Genomic DNA, 19,229 nt, shown 5'->3' with positions numbered 1-19,229 from the left:
CACACGCACACGCACACGCACACGCACACGCGCACACACACACACACACACACACATACACACACACACACACGGAAGTGTGCAAACAATCATTGAGAATGAGTTACGATTTCGGAAAATCACTGTACGATGGATGCCTTGAATTTCGAATGCAGATCAGAAGGCCGAAATCTTTCAGAGGCTTTTGGATCGCCATGCAGGAGACGCATTTCTGATGTGCATTCTCACATATGATGGATTTGTTTGGACCTTTTAAAAAAGCCTTAGCGTGGGAGAAAGGTTTTCCAACGACGTTGAGCTGAAAGACCTCGTGCGCAATTAACTTCGTACTCGTCCTGCTACTTTCTATGAAGCAGGGATAAAAAGACGAGGCGAAATGTTGATTGACGATCATCGCCTCGTTCCGGGCGTTCTTCGACCAACCGAACTGAAGAAAATGTAGTAAGAATTCGTCAAGCCATCTGGGAAGACCGCTGTAGGACCATTGATGAACTTGTGGAGTTAACTAGAGTGTCGTGGAGTTTCTGTCAGCGAATTATCGGAAGATTTGGGCATGAAACGAGTTGAAGGGCGCCCGGAACGAGATTGATCGTCAATCGACATTTCGCCTCGTTTAAAACGGGAAAACCATTCGTAAACTTGTGTTTTATTCACAGCAGCTTTTTTGTAAGCTGTTTGTAGCATAACAATTGTTTTTCCTAAATAAAAATCAATAGATATCCCTTAGTAGAATTTGTCAGCGGAAAAATAAAGAGGCATCGACAAGATAATATAAAATTTTCTACCGAAATACCCAACAAACACAGCTGCATCTATGATAATAAAAAATTTTCCAACAAATATTCAATAAACACAGCTGCACCAATAGCAATAAAAATAATCATAGGAAAATAGGACCTTTTTCTAATCTAATCATGTGCAAGGAATCTTTGAACGAATATCGAGCTCACCAATGGACGATCACCACGGGTAAAACGTGAAAAGTAGGAGAACGAAGACACTGGCACATTTTTAATTTGCTAAAATTGAAAAATCCCCGCTTTTGCGCAAATTCAATTCGTCGAAGTTTTGGAAGATTCCCATTCTTAGAATTAGTATACGCCCCAAAAATAAGATTATAAAAAGAGAACTCGCAAACACATCACGCTCTTATTTCTGCAACTTTCAATCTGAGTACTCTTGTTCTGTGTCGTAACTCGCGGGTTAGTTGTAAAAACCAGTGTCTTCCAGCGGCGTCTCACCACCATTTGCATTTATCAACCGAAGGTCCAAACACACCACGAGACCTAGAGCCGAAGAAAAATCGCCGCTTCTTCATTATCGAATTAACAGCAAAAAGTAAGCTTTAACTATTCGATTATTATGTATATACGCGACTAAAACCTTATTATTTACAATGGTTCCGTAGTGAGAACCAGATCAGTCAATACCATTTTTCTCCAAGCTACTCCCCAGTATATTCCCTCGAACTCCTTTCCCTTGAACCACCTTCCTCCCCAAGATCATTCTCGTCATTATCTACAATCCTCCTGAATAATTCATCCCCTTTTTCCCCGCAGTTTTCGGAATCAGACGATGTCGAAAAAGCTATAGAGGAGTTCTGCAAAGAACTACCTGATTTAGAATCAGATTCGTCCTATCAGGACTAAACTAAATTAAATCTCCTTTCACTCCTTCTCTATGATCCTTACTTCCTACCTCATTCATACACACACGCGCTTTTATTTCTGTTTTGTTTGATTAATTAAAACTCTATATTGTACTAACCGGTCAGAACCTAAAAATTAACGATAGAATCTTTTCCTTGCATTCGGACTGATGTCCTCCGTATTAATGTAACACCCGCAAACTAAAACACACACACGCGCGCGGGCGCACACACACACACACACACACACACACACACACGTACACCCACCGAGAAATTATAATCAACAATATTTTATTTTTATTTTTATATAATCATGTACATCTATCATTTATTTTAAAATATGAATAAATTCATACTTCATTAATTTAAATGAAAGAATTATCCTTTCTTAAACCCCCACTCATTCCTAATCGAAAGATCGCACTTGGTCCCATCCCGCGTAAAATATATTAAATTCTCTGGAAAAGGGACCACCGAACGAACGTCTGAATAACCAGCGTAATAGCGACTCAAACGTTTACCTGCGATCAGACCTGTCAGTTCGTTCGACCCGATTCCAAACGCCACAAGACGTTTAACTTCGGGATAATAAAAGATAGTTGTTGCGCCCTTCCGTCGATTCATCCTTTCCCGAGTCTGGACGTAACATACTGTTCTTTAAATTTTGGGGGCTCGTTCGGGATTGTAATGTGCAATCTTTTAAACTGGAATGAGTAAAGGGACACGAGGTATAGCTAATAAAGTTGAAGTAGAACGAAATTTTCAGCTTGCTCAAGAAACATACAATCGAACAAAATCTAACAAGTCGGAAACACACCACACTTCTACTTCTAATAAATCCGATAATAGAGACATTAATTTTTCATTAGACGAAACAGTAATTGAAAAAGATTTCGAAAAAAGGTTTAGCGAAACAGCGTCCGAGTCTCATTTTGCCGATTCCTGCGATAAGACTATTTTACCTGAATTTAATAAAAGAACGGAAAGCCCGAGCGGTACCGACGGCAACATGACTCAAAATAACCCCTTCGCTACTTTGAAATACGCGGTCGAAGCCGTCCCTTATTTTGACGGTCAAAACATTCCATTAAATTATGTTATCAAGGGATGTGAAGAAGTAAAATCTATGTTGCCTAGTAAGGCTGAACCACAATTTACCAAAATAATAAAAATTAGGATAATAGGTGAGGCTCGCCGAACTATACAAGACCAAGATTTTAATAGCGTTTCCAAGTAAACAAAATATTTAAAACAAATTTACGGACCAGCAAGAAACGTTTATTAATTACAAGGGAAATTGGGTTGTATATATCAAAAGAGGAATGAAGATGTAAGTACTTATACAAATAGAGTAAAAATTCTTGGGAAACAAATTTTAGAAGCATATAGAAGTTCGGGAAACATGTCATCTGACCAAAATATTAAAACATCATTAGAACAGGACATTGTGCAAGTGTTTTATTAGAGGGCTAAAAACAGAAATTAAGCAAAGAGTTGCAAGAAATTTATTAGATGTACAAGAAACTGCAGCTGACGCTATAAGGATAGAGAGAAAGCTCCGAGCAATGACAGATGTGCGACAGGGAATAGATAACATTTCAGGTAGACAAAAAACTAACAGCCTAAAGGAAGTCTGTCAAATGTGTTATAAGGAAGGGCATGTAGATAGTAACTGTAGGAAATATTTGCAAACATCTCAACAAGTTAACAACCAGATTGATTTAGGAACCGCGATATTAGTATGTCAAATTTGTAAAAAACGTGGGCATGGAGCAGAGAAATGCCGCTTCCGCGATCCACAACTTTACCGACCGGTAAACAGTTCAAGGAAGAATAATAACTTGCCAATTATTTCTAAAATCTGGTCATGATGCAAAATCCTGCCGACAGAATAATACAACCAATAACAATAAATGGCTAATTACTCACAGTAAATGAGAATTCAAGCCAAGCATCGAGAGCCTTCTTGACAAGCTGAACCTGCGTTGTCCGGAGGACAATGATAACCAGAGAAAAAAATGGGAAGAAGAAAAAAAATATCCTATCTCTCTCAAAGCAATAAAATCTCCATCTGAAGATTTGAGACTACTGATGTTGGTCAGGTAAACGTTATGACATATACAGTTTCCTTTTTCTCTTACGCCATAAATGGGCACATATAAGAAAAGATAGTTTTGTATTAAGACTCTTTAATAAATGTATTAATAAAAAATATTATAAAAAAATTTTATTAATACGAGAAGAATTATTGTTATTGTGAGAAAAGTTCTTGTTATTACAAGAAAATTTAAAAGAAAAAGTAAAAAAAAAACATATATTGTATATATATTTTTGTAAAAGAAGGACGAAAGAAAAAAAAGGTTTTGATGGTCGTCTTCTTTTTCCTCCTTCTTAATAAACAAATCAGCATGTACGAAACCACATGCAATTTACGATATTGTAGTTAACCGCAAAAGGAAGGAATCCATTTTCTTTTTTCTGCGGATGTTGGGCTTTTCCCCAACATTTCTCTAAAGCCGGGGGTGTTACGTCCGGGCGACTCCACGATTCCTGCACAGCAGGGGTCCGAACGAGAGCCGCACCCGTCCAAAACTCAGGTAGCCAAGTAGACAAGGACAGAACTACCATAAGGCCCGTGACTGTAAATCTCGACAAACATAGTCGCGTGCCTACCGTTCAAATTAACATCGATAACTTAGCTACTCGTATAACTTTTATGCTAGACACGGGATCTGGACCTAATATAATTAAAGAAAATCTCGTTCCCGAAGAAATAAATATTAATTACACTAATATCCTCAAATTGAATGGCATAAATAATTATCCTGTGTACACCTTAGGTGAAATTATTTTAACTCTTTTCGAAACACCGGTTATATTTCATATAGTATCTAATGATTTTCCAATTTCACAATCCGGCATATTAGGAAACGATTTCTTTAAACAAACTTTATCGAAAATAGATTACGCACAAGGGCACTTGGATGTCTCCGGAATCAACATACCTTTCTTATCACCTGAAGCCATTATAGTAGCTCCGCGATCCGAATCATTATTTTATGTAAGAATAGAAAATCCAGAACTAAAAGTAGGATACATACCGAGATTAAAGGTGGCACATGGAATTTATTTGGGAGACACCATCGTGGAGAACGTTTCTGGAAAGGCATATTTAAACGTTATAAGTACTTTAGATAAAGAGACGGAAGTACATGTTCCGACTTTGCGCCTAAAACCATTGGGCGAATTATTAGATGACCATGATTCAAAAATCGAGGCACTAAACAGTCCAGAAAAGCCAATGAATAAGGAAAAAGAAGAAACCACTTACAAAACAATTATACATAATGTTCGAAATCAAATTAAAGGCGATGGAAGACGAGGCACCTTGAACGAGATCGAGTTTAAAGTGATAGGAGATATAGCGCGGCCGATCGATAATTTCTAAGAATTCGGGATGAGAGAGATGACCGCTCTCGATAAAGTCGCTCTTGCTTTAGCTTATTGCGAGCCGCGAGCCTTTCGCCATTCCAAGCCTATCACTGCGCTTTAAACTGACATCAGTGGCGCCCAATCAGGGGCTGCCACCCCCCGGCTTCCTCCTTACTCATCGAGATTACATTTAGCGGTACTCCTCACTCTCGCGTCCACTTCTCTCGCTAACATTTGCTGTTTTTCGAGCCGGATTCTCTGTGTCCGGTGCCGGTACGTGGAGTTAGTGCAGTGCCAGTTGTGAGTTCTTCTGTGCTTCTCCGGAGAACTTGCATCTGAAACTTCAAGATGAGTAAGGACATGGAAGCTGCCATCAGCATGCAGTTCGACCTCTACGGGCACATCGCTCGCTAGTACGAGAACTTGAAAAGGGTAGGCTCTGCTCACTATACGATCGGCTTAGTGGAAGCGCGTCTACAAGCCCTCGAATCCAACTGGGAAAAATTCGACACCCAGCACGACAAGCTCCTCGCCACATACAGGGAGGCCCTGGCAGGACATGACTACCTGAAGAAGGACATGCAGTTCCTTACGGAGGAATTTTACATCGCACAGAAGAGTATGTTCCTCGATATACTCCGCTCCCTGAAGGATAAGGTCAGCGCGGCAGCGCCTGCCGTCGGCGCAAATCTCGTGCAGACCTCGCGCACGACCCTGCCGCGGATCCAGCTGCCACAGTTCTCGGTTCGGTACGAGGAGTGGCCTTTCTTCCGGGATCTCTTCGACTCACTCATCGTGAAGGATGCCTCCACAGCTCAAGTCGAGAAGCTTCACTATTTGAAGACGTGGTTGAAAGATGAGGCGGAACTATTAATCCGCAGTTTGCCGACGACAGCCGAGAATTTCGATCGCGCGTGGAAAATCCTGACAGGATATTACGAGAATAAACGTCTTCTAGTTCGTTCTTACATTTCGCGATTTTCGGCTCTTGAGAAACTCAAGAGTGAATCCGCTACCGAATTGCGAAAATTATATTACGGGGTAATGAGCACCGTCGGCGCTCTCGAAAGCATCGGACGGCCGATAACGCGCGGCGAGGATCTCTTCGTTCATCTCGTCGTGGATCTCCTTAATTCCCGGTCGCGTCGCGAATGGGAAAGTTCTATCAGTGATACGACGGAACCTCCGTCATATACCGCGTTGCAACAATTCATAGACCGTCGGCTTCATACGCTCGAATCCTTGCAGTCTAGTCAACCGGAGACTAGCCCTGCGAAGTCAAGTCTAAAATCGGGGCGTCCGACGCGCGTACTTCATGCTCGTAAACCCGCGAACAAACGCGGACAGTGCTCTATCTGCAGTCAAGATCACTACATCATGTTTTGTGACGGCTACAAGGCCAAGACCGCCGCGGAAAGGAGACAACACGTTGAAGCTAACAATCTTTGCTTCAACTGCCTCGGCAAGCATAAACTAAGTGAGTGTACCTCGTAGAAAACAAGCTCATCGTGTCGCGCGCGTCACCACACGACATTGCATGATGCATTTTAAAAAAGCGAAGTCGCGACATCCTTGCACTTCGCGCAGCGGTCTCAAGAAGCAACAGTGCTTCTAGCTACAGCTCGCGTTCGCGTAACAGATTAAGACGGAGTCGTGTACACCGCGCGTGCCCTCTTAGATCAGGGTTCCGACTCGTCGATGATCACGTCTTTACTGGCACGACGATTGCGATTAGTTCGCCAAGCAGCTTCTATCAGAATAATCGGCACCCTTAATGGATACCAAAGCCCGGAACAATCTGAAACAATCTACCAGAGTTCCTACCCGGGTCCGGGGAATATAAAGAAATTATCACTGCGTTTACTTCGAAACGAACAATTTTAATATATTTTCTGTTTGAACACTTGTTTATAAATTTCTATTATTACTACTATTCGAACACCTAAACTTTACGCGCTACTTGGAAAACTTTAAGACGCTTTTTCTCGGAATTGGCTGGATTGTGCGCCCTATGACTTTAATATATTTACACACTAAGGGTACACTACCACCACACGAAGGCTGATCCCAAACTGAATTTCCCAACCCGTGCCTTCCCCTTGTTAAACCCGTGCCTTCCCCAAAATAAAATTCAAACAAAAAACCAAACTGAAAGACAAAATATTGAGCAAAATAAAATAACCGACGAATTGCACAGCGACGAGGGAGAGATCGAAGAAATCGCAAAAAGAAATGATCCGCCTGATAAAGATTCTGACAATGAAAAAGAAGACGAGGAAGAAAACGAACAAAATATTATTAACAAAAATTTAAAATCAAGAGAAACGAAACCCGCATATATTGAAAATAGAGTAATTCATGGTAACGTCATAGACTCTCGAGAAATATTATTTTTACGAAAAGATAATATGATATATTTCGTCGACACCCAGGGAAGATCTTTATATTCAGGCTCACAAAAACTTTTCGAACGAAAGAAGCTTCCAAACCTAGGATCTCTTGTTCTAGGAAAGATCAAGGCCATAAAACATAAAAACCATTATCATGTGGCTTTACCTGTCAGCGAAGAACAGCGAGAAGCCCTACGGCTACTCTCAATCAAATTGTTAAAATCTTAACAGATTTACGAAATATAACCAAAGATTTAAAATTAGAATACGCCCGTACTTTCGACCTCTCGCCCCTCCCAAACGGGGCCTAATTTAGCCGATTTCAGGGTTCTGTCTGGACTCGCGGGGACAACTGGCGAAACAATGCAGCGCAACGCTCAGTCGTACCATTGCCAAACGGACGAAGACTTGTCTTCTTTCGTAAGTCAATTCTGGCAGCAAGAAGAACTGCCCGTCTCTGGCTCGCAACTGACTCCAGAGGATCAAGAGTGTGAGAATTTCTACAACGAAACCCACGCTCACACAGCTGAGGGACGATACCTCGTTCGGTTGCCGGTCGTCGCGCCGCTGCCGGACCTCTCTTCAACGCGTTTTTCCGCTCAGCGAGTTTTCTCCGGCATGGAGAAAAGATTTGACAGGGATCATCGCCTGTATCAACTCTACGAAGACTTCATGCAACAGTATGAGGCCTTGGGCCACATGGGCCCGGTCAATCAGAACCAACAGGAGAGCGCGTGAGCTACCTGCCCCACCACGGAGTCATGTGGGAGTCAAGTACCTCGACAAAGCTACGCGTCGTCTTCAACGGCTCGACGACAACAGCTTCAGGCGATTCGCTCAATTGGCGCCTCCTGGTCGGCCTTAATTTGCTGCCCCGAAACAACCAATGATAATTACAGATACACCAGGATCTTCTTTTGATAAAGTAGCCATGGATATCGTAGGCCCTTTACCTAAAACCGAAAGAGGAAACGAATATATTTTAACATTGCAAGACCAATTAACTAAATTTTGCATGGGAATACCATTACCAAATCAAACTTCTGTTATCATTGCAGAAGCTTTTGTAGATCGTATGGCCACAGATGTCGAAAAAATGTACCGTCAGATTTTGGTCCATCCTGACGACCGTGACTTGCAAAGGATCATATTGCGCTACGACAGGCAAGCCGATTTCCAGGAATACCGTTTAAATACGGTGACTTACGGGCTATCTTGTGCGCCATTTCTAGCAATGCGTATTCTTCAACAACTCGCCAGCGACGAAGAGCAGAGATATCCTATAGGAGCATCCGTTATCCGCAGCGACGTCTATATGGATGACATCCTCACGAGTGCCGCCACCCTCGATGAGGCTCGGGAGCTTCAGCGCCAGCTGACAGGACTCTGCACGGCGGGCGGCTTCCCTCTACGGAAATGGTCGGCGAACGAGTTTTCTATACTTGCGGAAGTGCCTATCAAACATCAAATGCAACGCGAGCCTCGTGCCTGGCGACCACATGAAACCCACGCCACACTCGGACTTCAATGGCATCACGGGACGGACTGCTTCTCATTCGCCACGCGGACGATCTCGGTGGCGAGCATTAGGCGAATATTTAAAACAATACGCGAACGAACAATAACAATGGGATGGATCAGCCTTGCCATGTTTAATTATAATACGAGCGTACATGAAGCAACAAAGCATATTCCATATGAGCTGGTTTTTGAAAAAATAGCTCGTGTTCCATCGAACAAATTACGATGAGTATTTAATAAATCTCGTCACTCAACTTGAAACCCACGCCACACTCGGACTTCAATGGCATCCCGGGACGGACTGCTTCTCATTCGCCACGCGGACGATCTCGGTGGCGAACATATCAAAGCGATCAGTTCTCTCCTTAACAATGCGACTCTTCGACCGGCTAGGATGGCTGGCGCCCGCTGTTGTGAACTGTAAAATCGCCTTTCAGGCTACCTGGTTGCAAGGCATCGACTGGGACAACCTCCTCGACAAAGCATCCGTCAAACGGTGGCAAGATTATCAAAACGAGCTCCCCCTGCTCGAACAAATCCGGATTCCTCGGTGGATCGGCCCGCGCGCACTCGATGGCGAAACTGAGCTCCATGGGTTCGCCGACGCTTCCGAGCGCGCCTATGCTGCCGTCATTTACCTGAGGACCGAGAACAACAATGACTGGCATACTTGCTTGATAGCCGCTAAAACTAAAGTCGCTCCTATTCGACAGATTACTCTACATCGTCTAGAACTCAGCGCTGCCGCTTTTCTCGCCCGGCTTGCTGCCCACGTTCGGACAACGCTCTACTTATCGAAACCTCAGAATTGGAAGACGAATCACGATAATAATTTTAACAAAAAAAAAAAGTAATTGAAATTTTATCAAACAGAGTAATAGAAACAGACTTAACTTAGCAGTCACAGTAAATATATTCTCGATCGTGTAAAATAAGAGAGAACATAAGCGAATGCGCCGTACTGTATCATTTAATTGTTTGATTAATTAATATACTAAAAACGTATATATATATATTGTTGCGCTCCCTGATGGTCTCACTCTCACTCTCGCGCTCACTCACGCCCGAAATAAATACGCACTATTCGGGGACATCCCTCACGCTGGAAGAATTATGTCGCCAACCGCGTGGCCGAAATCCAGACTACAGTTCCCGGCGCTCTATGGCACCACATCCCTGAACGGGATAATCCAGCTGACTACGCGAGGACTTTCTCCTGGTGAACTGGTAAATCATCATCTATGGTGGCAAGGTCCCACGTGGCTCCAGCTAGGGAATTCTTCTTGGCCCGCTTCAAGCGGGCTGGTTACCTATGAGAATCTGCCCGAAGAACGAACCCGCGTTCATGTGGCCGAAGCTCAGCCTTCGCCTGACGAAGAACCCACTGAGTTGCTGCGGTTCTCTTCCTACCATCGACTGCTGCGTGTGACAGCGTGGTGCCGACGATGGCTCCCGCAACGAGGAAATGCCGGTCCAGCGGCGGACGAGGCTGAGCAACTCTCCGGTAATGTTTTATCGACAGCCGAGCTGGAGAACGAACGCCTATTGTGGCTCCGGCTGGTCCAATCTACCAAGTACAAGGACGAACTAAAGGCCATGCGAAAGGACCGCGGACCGGGTAAATTTAGTCCACTTATAAGACTCAGTCCTTTTCTAGATCGCCTGGGCATCCTCCGCATCGGAGGACTCAAGCACGCCATCCTGGATTACGATGAGCGCTACCCCATCATCCTGCCTAGCGAGTCGACGTTCACTCGACTAATAGTCGAGGCGTGCCACCGTCGGACGCTGCACGGCGGAGTATAGATGACCCTGGGGATGATCCGACAACGTTATTGGATCCCTAGAGGCCGAGCCATCGTAAAACAACAAATTCTTCGCTGCGTGACTTGTGTGCGTTGGCGGGCGGCGACGCCACAGCAGCTGATGGGCAGCCTGCCTTGCGAGCGGGTGACGCCAGCTCGACTACGCCGGACCTATTTTGCTGCGGACAACAAAAGGACGAGGCCATCGAGCGCACAAGGCTTTCATCTCAGTATTCGTCTGTCTATCCACAAGGGCTGTGCATCTGGAGGTCGTATCGGACTATACGGCAGAGGCCTTCTTGACGGCATTGCGTCGTTTCACCTCTCGTCGCGGATTGTGCCAAACCATCCACAGTGACTGCCGGACGACGTTCGTGGGAGCTGACACACAGCTACGGGCCTTCTTCGCAGTCATCAGTCCCGAACAACGGGCGATCATCGGACAGCTCGCCGCCGACAGAATTAAATGGCGATTCAATCCGCCTTCAGCTCCTCATTTCGGCGGGATTTGGGAGGCTGCCGTCAAGTCTCTCAAGCATCATTTGAGGCAACCCTGACCTACGAGGAGATGAGCACTCTTCTCGCTCAGGTAGAAGCGTGCCTTAATTCACGACCTCTTCAGGCTCTTTCAGATGATCCGGAAGACTTCTCCGCCCTCACGCAAGACCACTTCCTCGTGGGATCCGCTCTGACCGCCATACCTGAACCTTCCCTACTGGACCAGCCGATGAACCAGCTGGCCTGTTGGCGGCTCCTTCAAAAGATGCGGGACCATTTCTGGGAAAGATGGTCCCAGGAATACCTCCACTCGCTAATACATCGCCCTAAATGGTGGAACAAGGAATCGGGCTTCACAGTCGGCCGATTATGCCTCATCCGAAACGAAAACCTGCCACCGACGAAATGGCCTTTGGTACGCATCATTCGGATCCATCCCGGAGAAGACGGTCAAATCCGTGTTGTGACCCTCCGTACGGCTACCACAGAATTAACCCGGCCTATAGTAAAGCTCATTCTTTTGCCGGTCGCCGATAGCGAGGCAAGCAAGGAGGCTCAAATTTGATCGCTCAAGCGGTTCACGTTTTTCTAACTTAGAATTTACAACATGCATATAATAATATTAATTTTTTATTCTCTATCTATACTCATATTATTATGTGTTAATAATAGGCAAGCGCGACGGCGACCCGTCGCCAGCAGTTCAATCAAGCAACGGACGGGCTTAACATCGCGCCATGTGATTACAGTAGAAAAGGGTGGGCGGCCGCGAGCTCGGATACTCACCTCTGTACTACATACCGTTCTCTTCGCCACGCTCTTCTCGGGGAGTACTTCTGCTTACTCCATGGTTCATGTCTCGATCACTTTGCACTGCACTGAGGTCTCTCGTCTTCTCTCGACATCGCGCAATAATAACGTTCACTCCCGGGATTCCTTATGTACAAATTAAGAGAAATTTCGCCAAATGCTACTGACGAGGCGGGCGGGATGTTCGAAATTAAATTAAAGACGATGGAAGACGAGGCGCCTTGAACGAGATCGAGTTTAAAGCGATAGGAGATATAGCTCGGCCGATCGATGATTTCTAAGAATTCGGGATGAAAGAGTTGACCGCTCTCAATACAGTCGCTCTTGCTTTAGCTTATTGCGAACCGCGAAAATGTACAAAGTTATTTTAATAAATTACGTATTGTCAAGTCGCTCGTCTTTCATACAGTTCCGCTTCCTCCTTACTCATCGAGATTACATTTAGCAGTACTCCTCACTCTCGCGTCCACCTCTCTCGCTAACACATAATGAATTCGATTATGAAAATTACATGAATATTGAAAACAAAGGTGAAAATGAAAATGAAGAAAATATTATTATCGAAGAAATCAATTAGAAAGACGAAGAAAAAACCTCAAATCAAGAAGGAAATAAAAATAAGAATGAAATTAAAAATGAAGACAAGATGAAAAATAAAACTGAGAGAAAAATTAAAAAATCAAACAATTCGAAAATCCTTGGAGAGGGAAATTACCAAACCTCTCCTAAAAATCCAATAAATCCAACCATTCCTGGAGGGGGAAGTTACCAAACCTCTCCTAAAAATTTAATTAATTTAAAAACCCTCGAAGAGACAAATTACCAATCCTCTCAAGAAGAGAATAATTCTAAGATTTCGGAGGGAAATTTCCAAACCTTGTCAGAAAATCCTAGCTCCGTCGATTGCGAGGAGGGAAATTACCAAACCTCACTACGTATTTCGGCAAAATCTTATTCTAAAAAGGGGAAAGTCCTTTATCCTCTCTGGATACCAAATTTCCTAAGGTTGGATTATTTAAAGAAGAAAATGATAATAAATTAAAAACTTCTCATGTTACAATAAAAGACCTCCTTGAATAGGCTCAAAAATATAATTTAAATATTAAAAATTCAAATCTACGAAATATGAAAAATAAAAATAAACCGTCTTCAAAAATCCTTACATCCTTGTTAAATAAATCTCAAGAAATTTTAGAGAAATTTACGCGAAAACGCAAAACAAGATATAAAACAAAACAAGAAGTTGAAAATTATAATTTGCATAATTGTCCAACAATCTCCGAAGAAAAAGGGAAGAATCGACTCGCCGAAATCATAGAATCGTTACGATTAGAGCATTTAAATGAAGTACAATAGAAAGAAAAGCATTATAAAATTAATAATGGACAGTCAAGATAGATTTCATATTCCTGGAGAAAAATTAACCGCAACTCACGTATTACAACATCGAATACCTACTATAGATGACCAACCAATAAACACTCGTCAGTATCGATTTCCGCAAATTCATAAAGAGGAAATAAACAAGCAGATAGAAGAACTGTTGGAAAGAGGAATTGTAAAACACTCACAATCGCCATATAACACGCCTATATGGATTGTACCTAAGAAAGAAGACTCCAAAGGAAATAAACGATGGAGAATGGTATTAGATTTTCGCGCTTTAAATGATAAAACTATCGGAGATGCATATCCTTTACCAAATATCGTTGATATATTAGACCAATTAGGAGGAGCTCGATATTTTTCAGTATGCGATTTAGCATCTGGATTTCATCAAATAAAAATGAACCGCGAAGATGGTCATAAAACAGCTTTCACTACTCCTTTTGGACAGTATGAATTTGATCGAATGCCGTTCGGTCTAAAAAATGCTCCGGCTACTTTCCAGCGCCTAATGGACTTAGTATTAACTGGATTACAAGGCAAAGAATTATTCGTTTATATGGACGATATCGTTATCTATGCAACATCGTTAGAAGAACACGAAAGGAAATACAACGCTTTAATGGAACGTCTTTGTGAAGCTAATTTAAGATTACAACCAGATAAATGCGAATTTTTAAAAACAGAAGTAACCTATCTAGGACACGTAATCAGTAAGGACGGAGTAAAACCAATTCCAAATTCGCCAAACCACTAACAAATTTATTAAAAAACGATACCCGCTTTGAGTGGACATCCGTGCAGGAAGAATCTTTTAAAATTCTAAAACAAAAACTATGCGAAGAACCAGTACTACAATATCCAGATTTTTCCAAACCATTTATTCTAACGACCGATACATCAGGAATAGCCGTTGGAGGAATATTTTCACAAGGAGAAATAAATAAAGACCTACCGATAGCATACGCCTCACGAACCTTAACAGGTAATGAATTAAAATACGATACATACGAAAAAGAAGCACTAGCTATTGTATATTGCGTTAAACATTTTCGACCATACTTATACGGAAGAAAATTCACTTTAGTCACAGATCCGGGGGTGTTACGTCCGGGCGACTCCACGATTCCTTCCTTCCGCGAAGTGTCGGTAATGATCGTCGATTGGTGAGACAAACGCTTCGTTCAGTAAACAGAGCAACGTAAAGGATCGGTGGAGACTATGTCGGTCTCCTCGAGATAAATAAAAATCAATAGATATTCCTTAGTAGAATTTGCCAGCGGAAAAATAAAGAGGCATCGACAAGATAATATAAAATTTTCTAACGAAATACCCAACAAACAGCTGCATCAATAACAATATAAAATTTTCTAGCGTAATACCCAACAAACAGCTGCATCTATAATAATAAAAAATTTTCCAACAAATATTCAATAAAAAGACCTACCGATAGCATACGCCTCACGAACCTTAACAGGTAATGAATTAAAATACGATACATACGAAAAAGAAGCACTAGCTATTGTATATTGCGTTAAACATTTTCGACCATACTTATACGGAAGAAAATTCACTTTAGTCACAGATCATAAACCTTTGATGTGGTTTAAAAATGCACAAGACGCAAATATGCGAATACTTCGTTGGAGATTAAAATTGGCAGAATATGATTACGATGTTGTATATAAAGCAGGAAAACAAACATAAAAGCAGACGCATTATCAAGAAATCCTGTAAATATCGAAGAAGTAAATTGTAAAGTCCTAAAAAACAAGAAACTTTTAGACCCAGATAACCCTGAAGATGCACAATTAATTGCTGAATTATTAGAGAAATCCGATAGCGAAGAAGAAGAAGAAAACGATGAATTCCATTTATATCTTTCAGACATCGAAGAAAACGGAGAATTAATACCAGAAAGCGATTCATTAAATAACAATAACAATACTCTTCCATTTACATCTACATAATTAAACAAACCAGATTATTTATCGATTACCGAGAAAGCTTTAATACATGATCCTTTTATAATAATAAAAAATTTTCCAACAAATATTCAATAAACACAGCTGCACCAATAGCAATAAAAATAATCGTAGGAAAATAGGACCTTTTTCTAATCTAATCATGTGCAAGGAATCTTTGAACGAATATCGAGCTCACCAATGGACGATCATCACGGGTGTTTATCGATTACCGAGAAAGCTTTAATACATGATCCTTTTACAAGGGGAAGGCACGGGTTGGGAAATTCAGTTTGGGATCAGCCTTCTTGTGATGGTAGTGTACCCTTAGGGTGTAAATATGATCACGGGTGAAACATGAAAAGTAGGAGAAACACCCCGCCTAACGAAGACACTGGCACATTTTTAATTTGCTAAAATTGAAAAATCCCCACTTCTGCGCAAATTCAATTCGTCAAAGTTTTGGAGATTCCCATTCTTAGAATTAGAATACGCCCCTGTTACGTTCGGTGGACTCCACGATTCTTTTCATTCACGTAATATTAAACGTCTACACTCTGGAACTCTTTGCACTTAGCATAAACAATAAACTAAAGGAATATCTAGCAGGCGAGACTAATATTTCAGAATCTAAACCATGCGTGATAAATATTCGAACAAAGGTCCCCTAGAAGACCAAGAATTTTAAACAGCAACTAAAAGATACAGTCATAGGGCGCACTATCCAGCCAATTCCGAGAAAAAGCGTCTTAAAATTTTCCAAGTAGCTTATACATAAGAAAGTTTTCTCACCTGTCAAGCGGCCGTCTGGCTAAGGCGGTAGCGTGTCCGACTCGCATGCCCGTAGTCGCAGGTTCGATCCTTATAACATGATTTTTTTTTCTTTTTTTTTCGTCCGAATAATCATCCAATAAATATTTTTTTACTTCTAAATAAAAATTTATTCATTTACAAGTTATTTTATTGAAAAAATAGAAATTTTTAACATTTGTCTTTAAACATTACGTAATATTAAACGCCTACGCTCTGGAACTCTTTGCACTTAGCATAAACAATAAACTAAAGGAATATCTAGCAGGCGAGACTAATATTTCAGAATCTAAACCATGCGTGATAAATATTCGAACAAAGGTCCCCTAGAAGACCAAGAATTTTAAACAGCAACTAAAAGATACCACGAGAACCATGAGAAGGCTCAAAATCTAATCAGTGCGCATGCAAGAGACAAATAAATAGATCAAATAATATTTTTTCTTGGAAGTCCTCTAGTGAAAACGCGTTGTAGGAAGAGTCTCGAATAAAGGCCCTTCTAAGAACTAGAGTGTTATCTTATTTCTAAACAGTACGCATGCAAGAGACAAATAAATAGATCAAATAATATTTTTTCTTGGAAGTCGTCTAGTGAAAACGCGTTATAGGAAGAGTCTCGAATAAAGGCCCTTCTAAGAACTAGAGTGATATCTTATAGATGTAACTATGATCCGCGACTGAAACTCGCGACATTCGATACCACGTGCTCGCCTGCTAGACCACCCTTGCGCGTTATCTGCTTAAGATAAAACTCAAGTGAATAATAAAACTGTCAACTTGGCCGATCATGGCGGACTCTCCAGTGGCCGATTTTTCAATATAAAGGATATACCTAATACAAAAGATATACACAGTGAACAGGGTGTGTGTGTACAAGAAAGTGTAGGTAAGAGATATTCGTTTCGAGGTAACGGTTTTTATCTGACCATGTGCAGCTGGTCCCGTAGACAAAAGATATATATCCCAGCCAACGGGTCGAAACAGGTCGAAACAAGTCGGGAGCGTCTTCGGCAGTTCATTTTTGAACATTGCTGTGATCGGACGTATTCCGTAGTGTCGTGATATAAAGGAAAAAAACGTATTTCGGTGAAAAATGTTGACTAGTGAAGAAATTCCTGGCCCTTCGAAGGTTGAAGAGAAAATTCCTGAAGATTCAATGCACAGCGAAATGTCGAAATTGCGATTGAAGGATGCAGTGGTATATTACGAAGGATTGCTTGCAGAAAATAATTTAATTGCATCGGAATCTTCAGCAACAATTTCTCACGAAGCTATGCTGATAGGAAAAGAACTTTATGAAAATACACTAGAAATGTTGGGCGAGAAAAAGCTTGTGATTGAATAGGAAGTAATTCATATGAATGAAGAGTATGAAGAAATGAGTTTTAAAGAAGTCGAAGAAGATGATTTATCGGACGAGTATGAACCAGAACCAAAAAAAAAGCAGATAGACGGAGTATATTTCTTTTGACTATAAAATAGAAGTCATTAACATAGCCAAAGCACATCCTACGTAGAGTTTGCAAACTTTGCAAAAGAAAGGATGTCGTCGCTTAAAAAAAATTGAGTATTTATCGCGGTGGAAAGAAGCAGTCGAAAAGGGTCGAAAACTTTCGATAAATATTCTGTCATCGATTCCTGGACATACGACCGTTTCGTTGAAACTAGGCAAAGTTATCAACAAGTCACGACCAGAAATTTACAGCAGTGGGCTTTGGCTGCTGCAGAACAATATCCAGATTTTAAATTCAAAGCTTCTGATCGATGGGTGACGAAATTTAAAAAAAGGCACGGAATTCGTCAACGAAAAGTCACCAAATTCGTTTCTCAAAAAGAGGTAGTGACGATTGACGAAACCTTGGCCTCTGCAGAGATCTTTCACGCACAAACTTTGCGTTTGATACCTAATTTCGACGAGGATTATGTCATTAATATCTTCTTTTGGAAGGGAGACGCCCTCAACTCATGAGAGGGGCACCATTTTAAAGATTGATTCGTTAAAAAAGAATATTGCTTGCCTAATGGAGAGGGTACGCGAAGAGACGCCAAGATTCAACGTACGCGAAATCCTCCCACAGAAAAATCAGTTCATCTTCGCTTCTCGACTCGAACCGTCGCACCGAGTCTGTCTATAGCTCGCGCTGATTTATTAAGTCTTCGAAAGTTTGTCTATTCTTACAAGTTCTCTCTGCGATTGTACTAGTGCAAGGAGTTTCACGCTATACAAGTTGAAATTTTACAAAATCCGTGCGGGCAAGTGACAAGTGGTGTGCCCTTGAGTGGATCGAACAAACACCATCGGAACCGAGCGGATCTCCGAGCCACCCTTTCCGCACAGCCGAATCCACGAGATAGACCTTGGCTCGCTTATCCAGCGAAATTTTTAAATTCATCACCTTCGCACACAACAAGTAAAGAGTCTACCAAAGAATTTTATTTTTTTTGTTTTCTACCTTTCTCTTACTTTATTTTTTCCTTCCTCTTAAAAGAAACAGTTTGTTATTAAATTCAAATTTTCAAGTAATATCCAAGCACACACATTTATTAGTATTATTATTAAATTAAATTCTGGTTATTATATATTTTATATTTCCTCTTCTTTGAACCTAAATAAAATGTGTAATTTATGTTGTGCTTTCTATTTTTTTTCAGGGTGTCAATATCAATCAACTTACAACAGGACTCTCACCCAAAAAGGAAGTAAAACCGAATTCGTGAGAAGACAAGACATGAACAAAATTACGCATTCGTACACGGCACAATATGCTATAACCCTATCTGGACGAGTATTGCCTCATGTATTTGTATGCTTGCAAGAGGCAACAAATATTTGGACCCAGGGTTCAGAAGTTGGTGGACGAATACACAAAAAAATATAAAAACGTCATCATTACATCGTCGAAATCTGGAAAGCTCACCACAAGCTCGTACAATGACTTCCTCGATGATTGTCTGGAAACCT

The 19,229-nt window shown here is 41.6% G+C and overlaps 1 protein-coding gene across 1 annotated transcript; it reads left to right on the top strand.

The window, feature by feature from the left end:
- The first annotated feature begins 11,265 nt into the window (after positions 1-11,265).
- Positions 11,266-11,862, top strand: LOC115240852. The gene has a single exon (XM_029816244.1). The coding sequence runs from the start codon at positions 11,266-11,268 to the stop codon at positions 11,860-11,862; it is 597 nt and encodes a 198-aa protein (XP_029672104.1).
- The last annotated feature ends 7,367 nt before the right edge of the window (positions 11,863-19,229 follow it).

Source organism: Formica exsecta, unplaced genomic scaffold (assembly GCF_003651465.1).
Source record: "Formica exsecta isolate Colony F162 unplaced genomic scaffold, ASM365146v1 scaffold453, whole genome shotgun sequence".
NCBI classification, from domain to species: domain Eukaryota; kingdom Metazoa; phylum Arthropoda; class Insecta; order Hymenoptera; family Formicidae; genus Formica; species Formica exsecta.
Note: the sequence above shows the minus strand (reverse complement) of the source record. Positions and strands in the feature narration are given on the sequence as shown.

Excerpts from the sequence above, each read along its gene's own strand:
- LOC115240852 (XM_029816244.1), top strand. The coding sequence starts at position 11,266 with ATGGCGATTCAATCCGCCTTCAGCTCCTCATTTCGGCGGGATTTGGGA.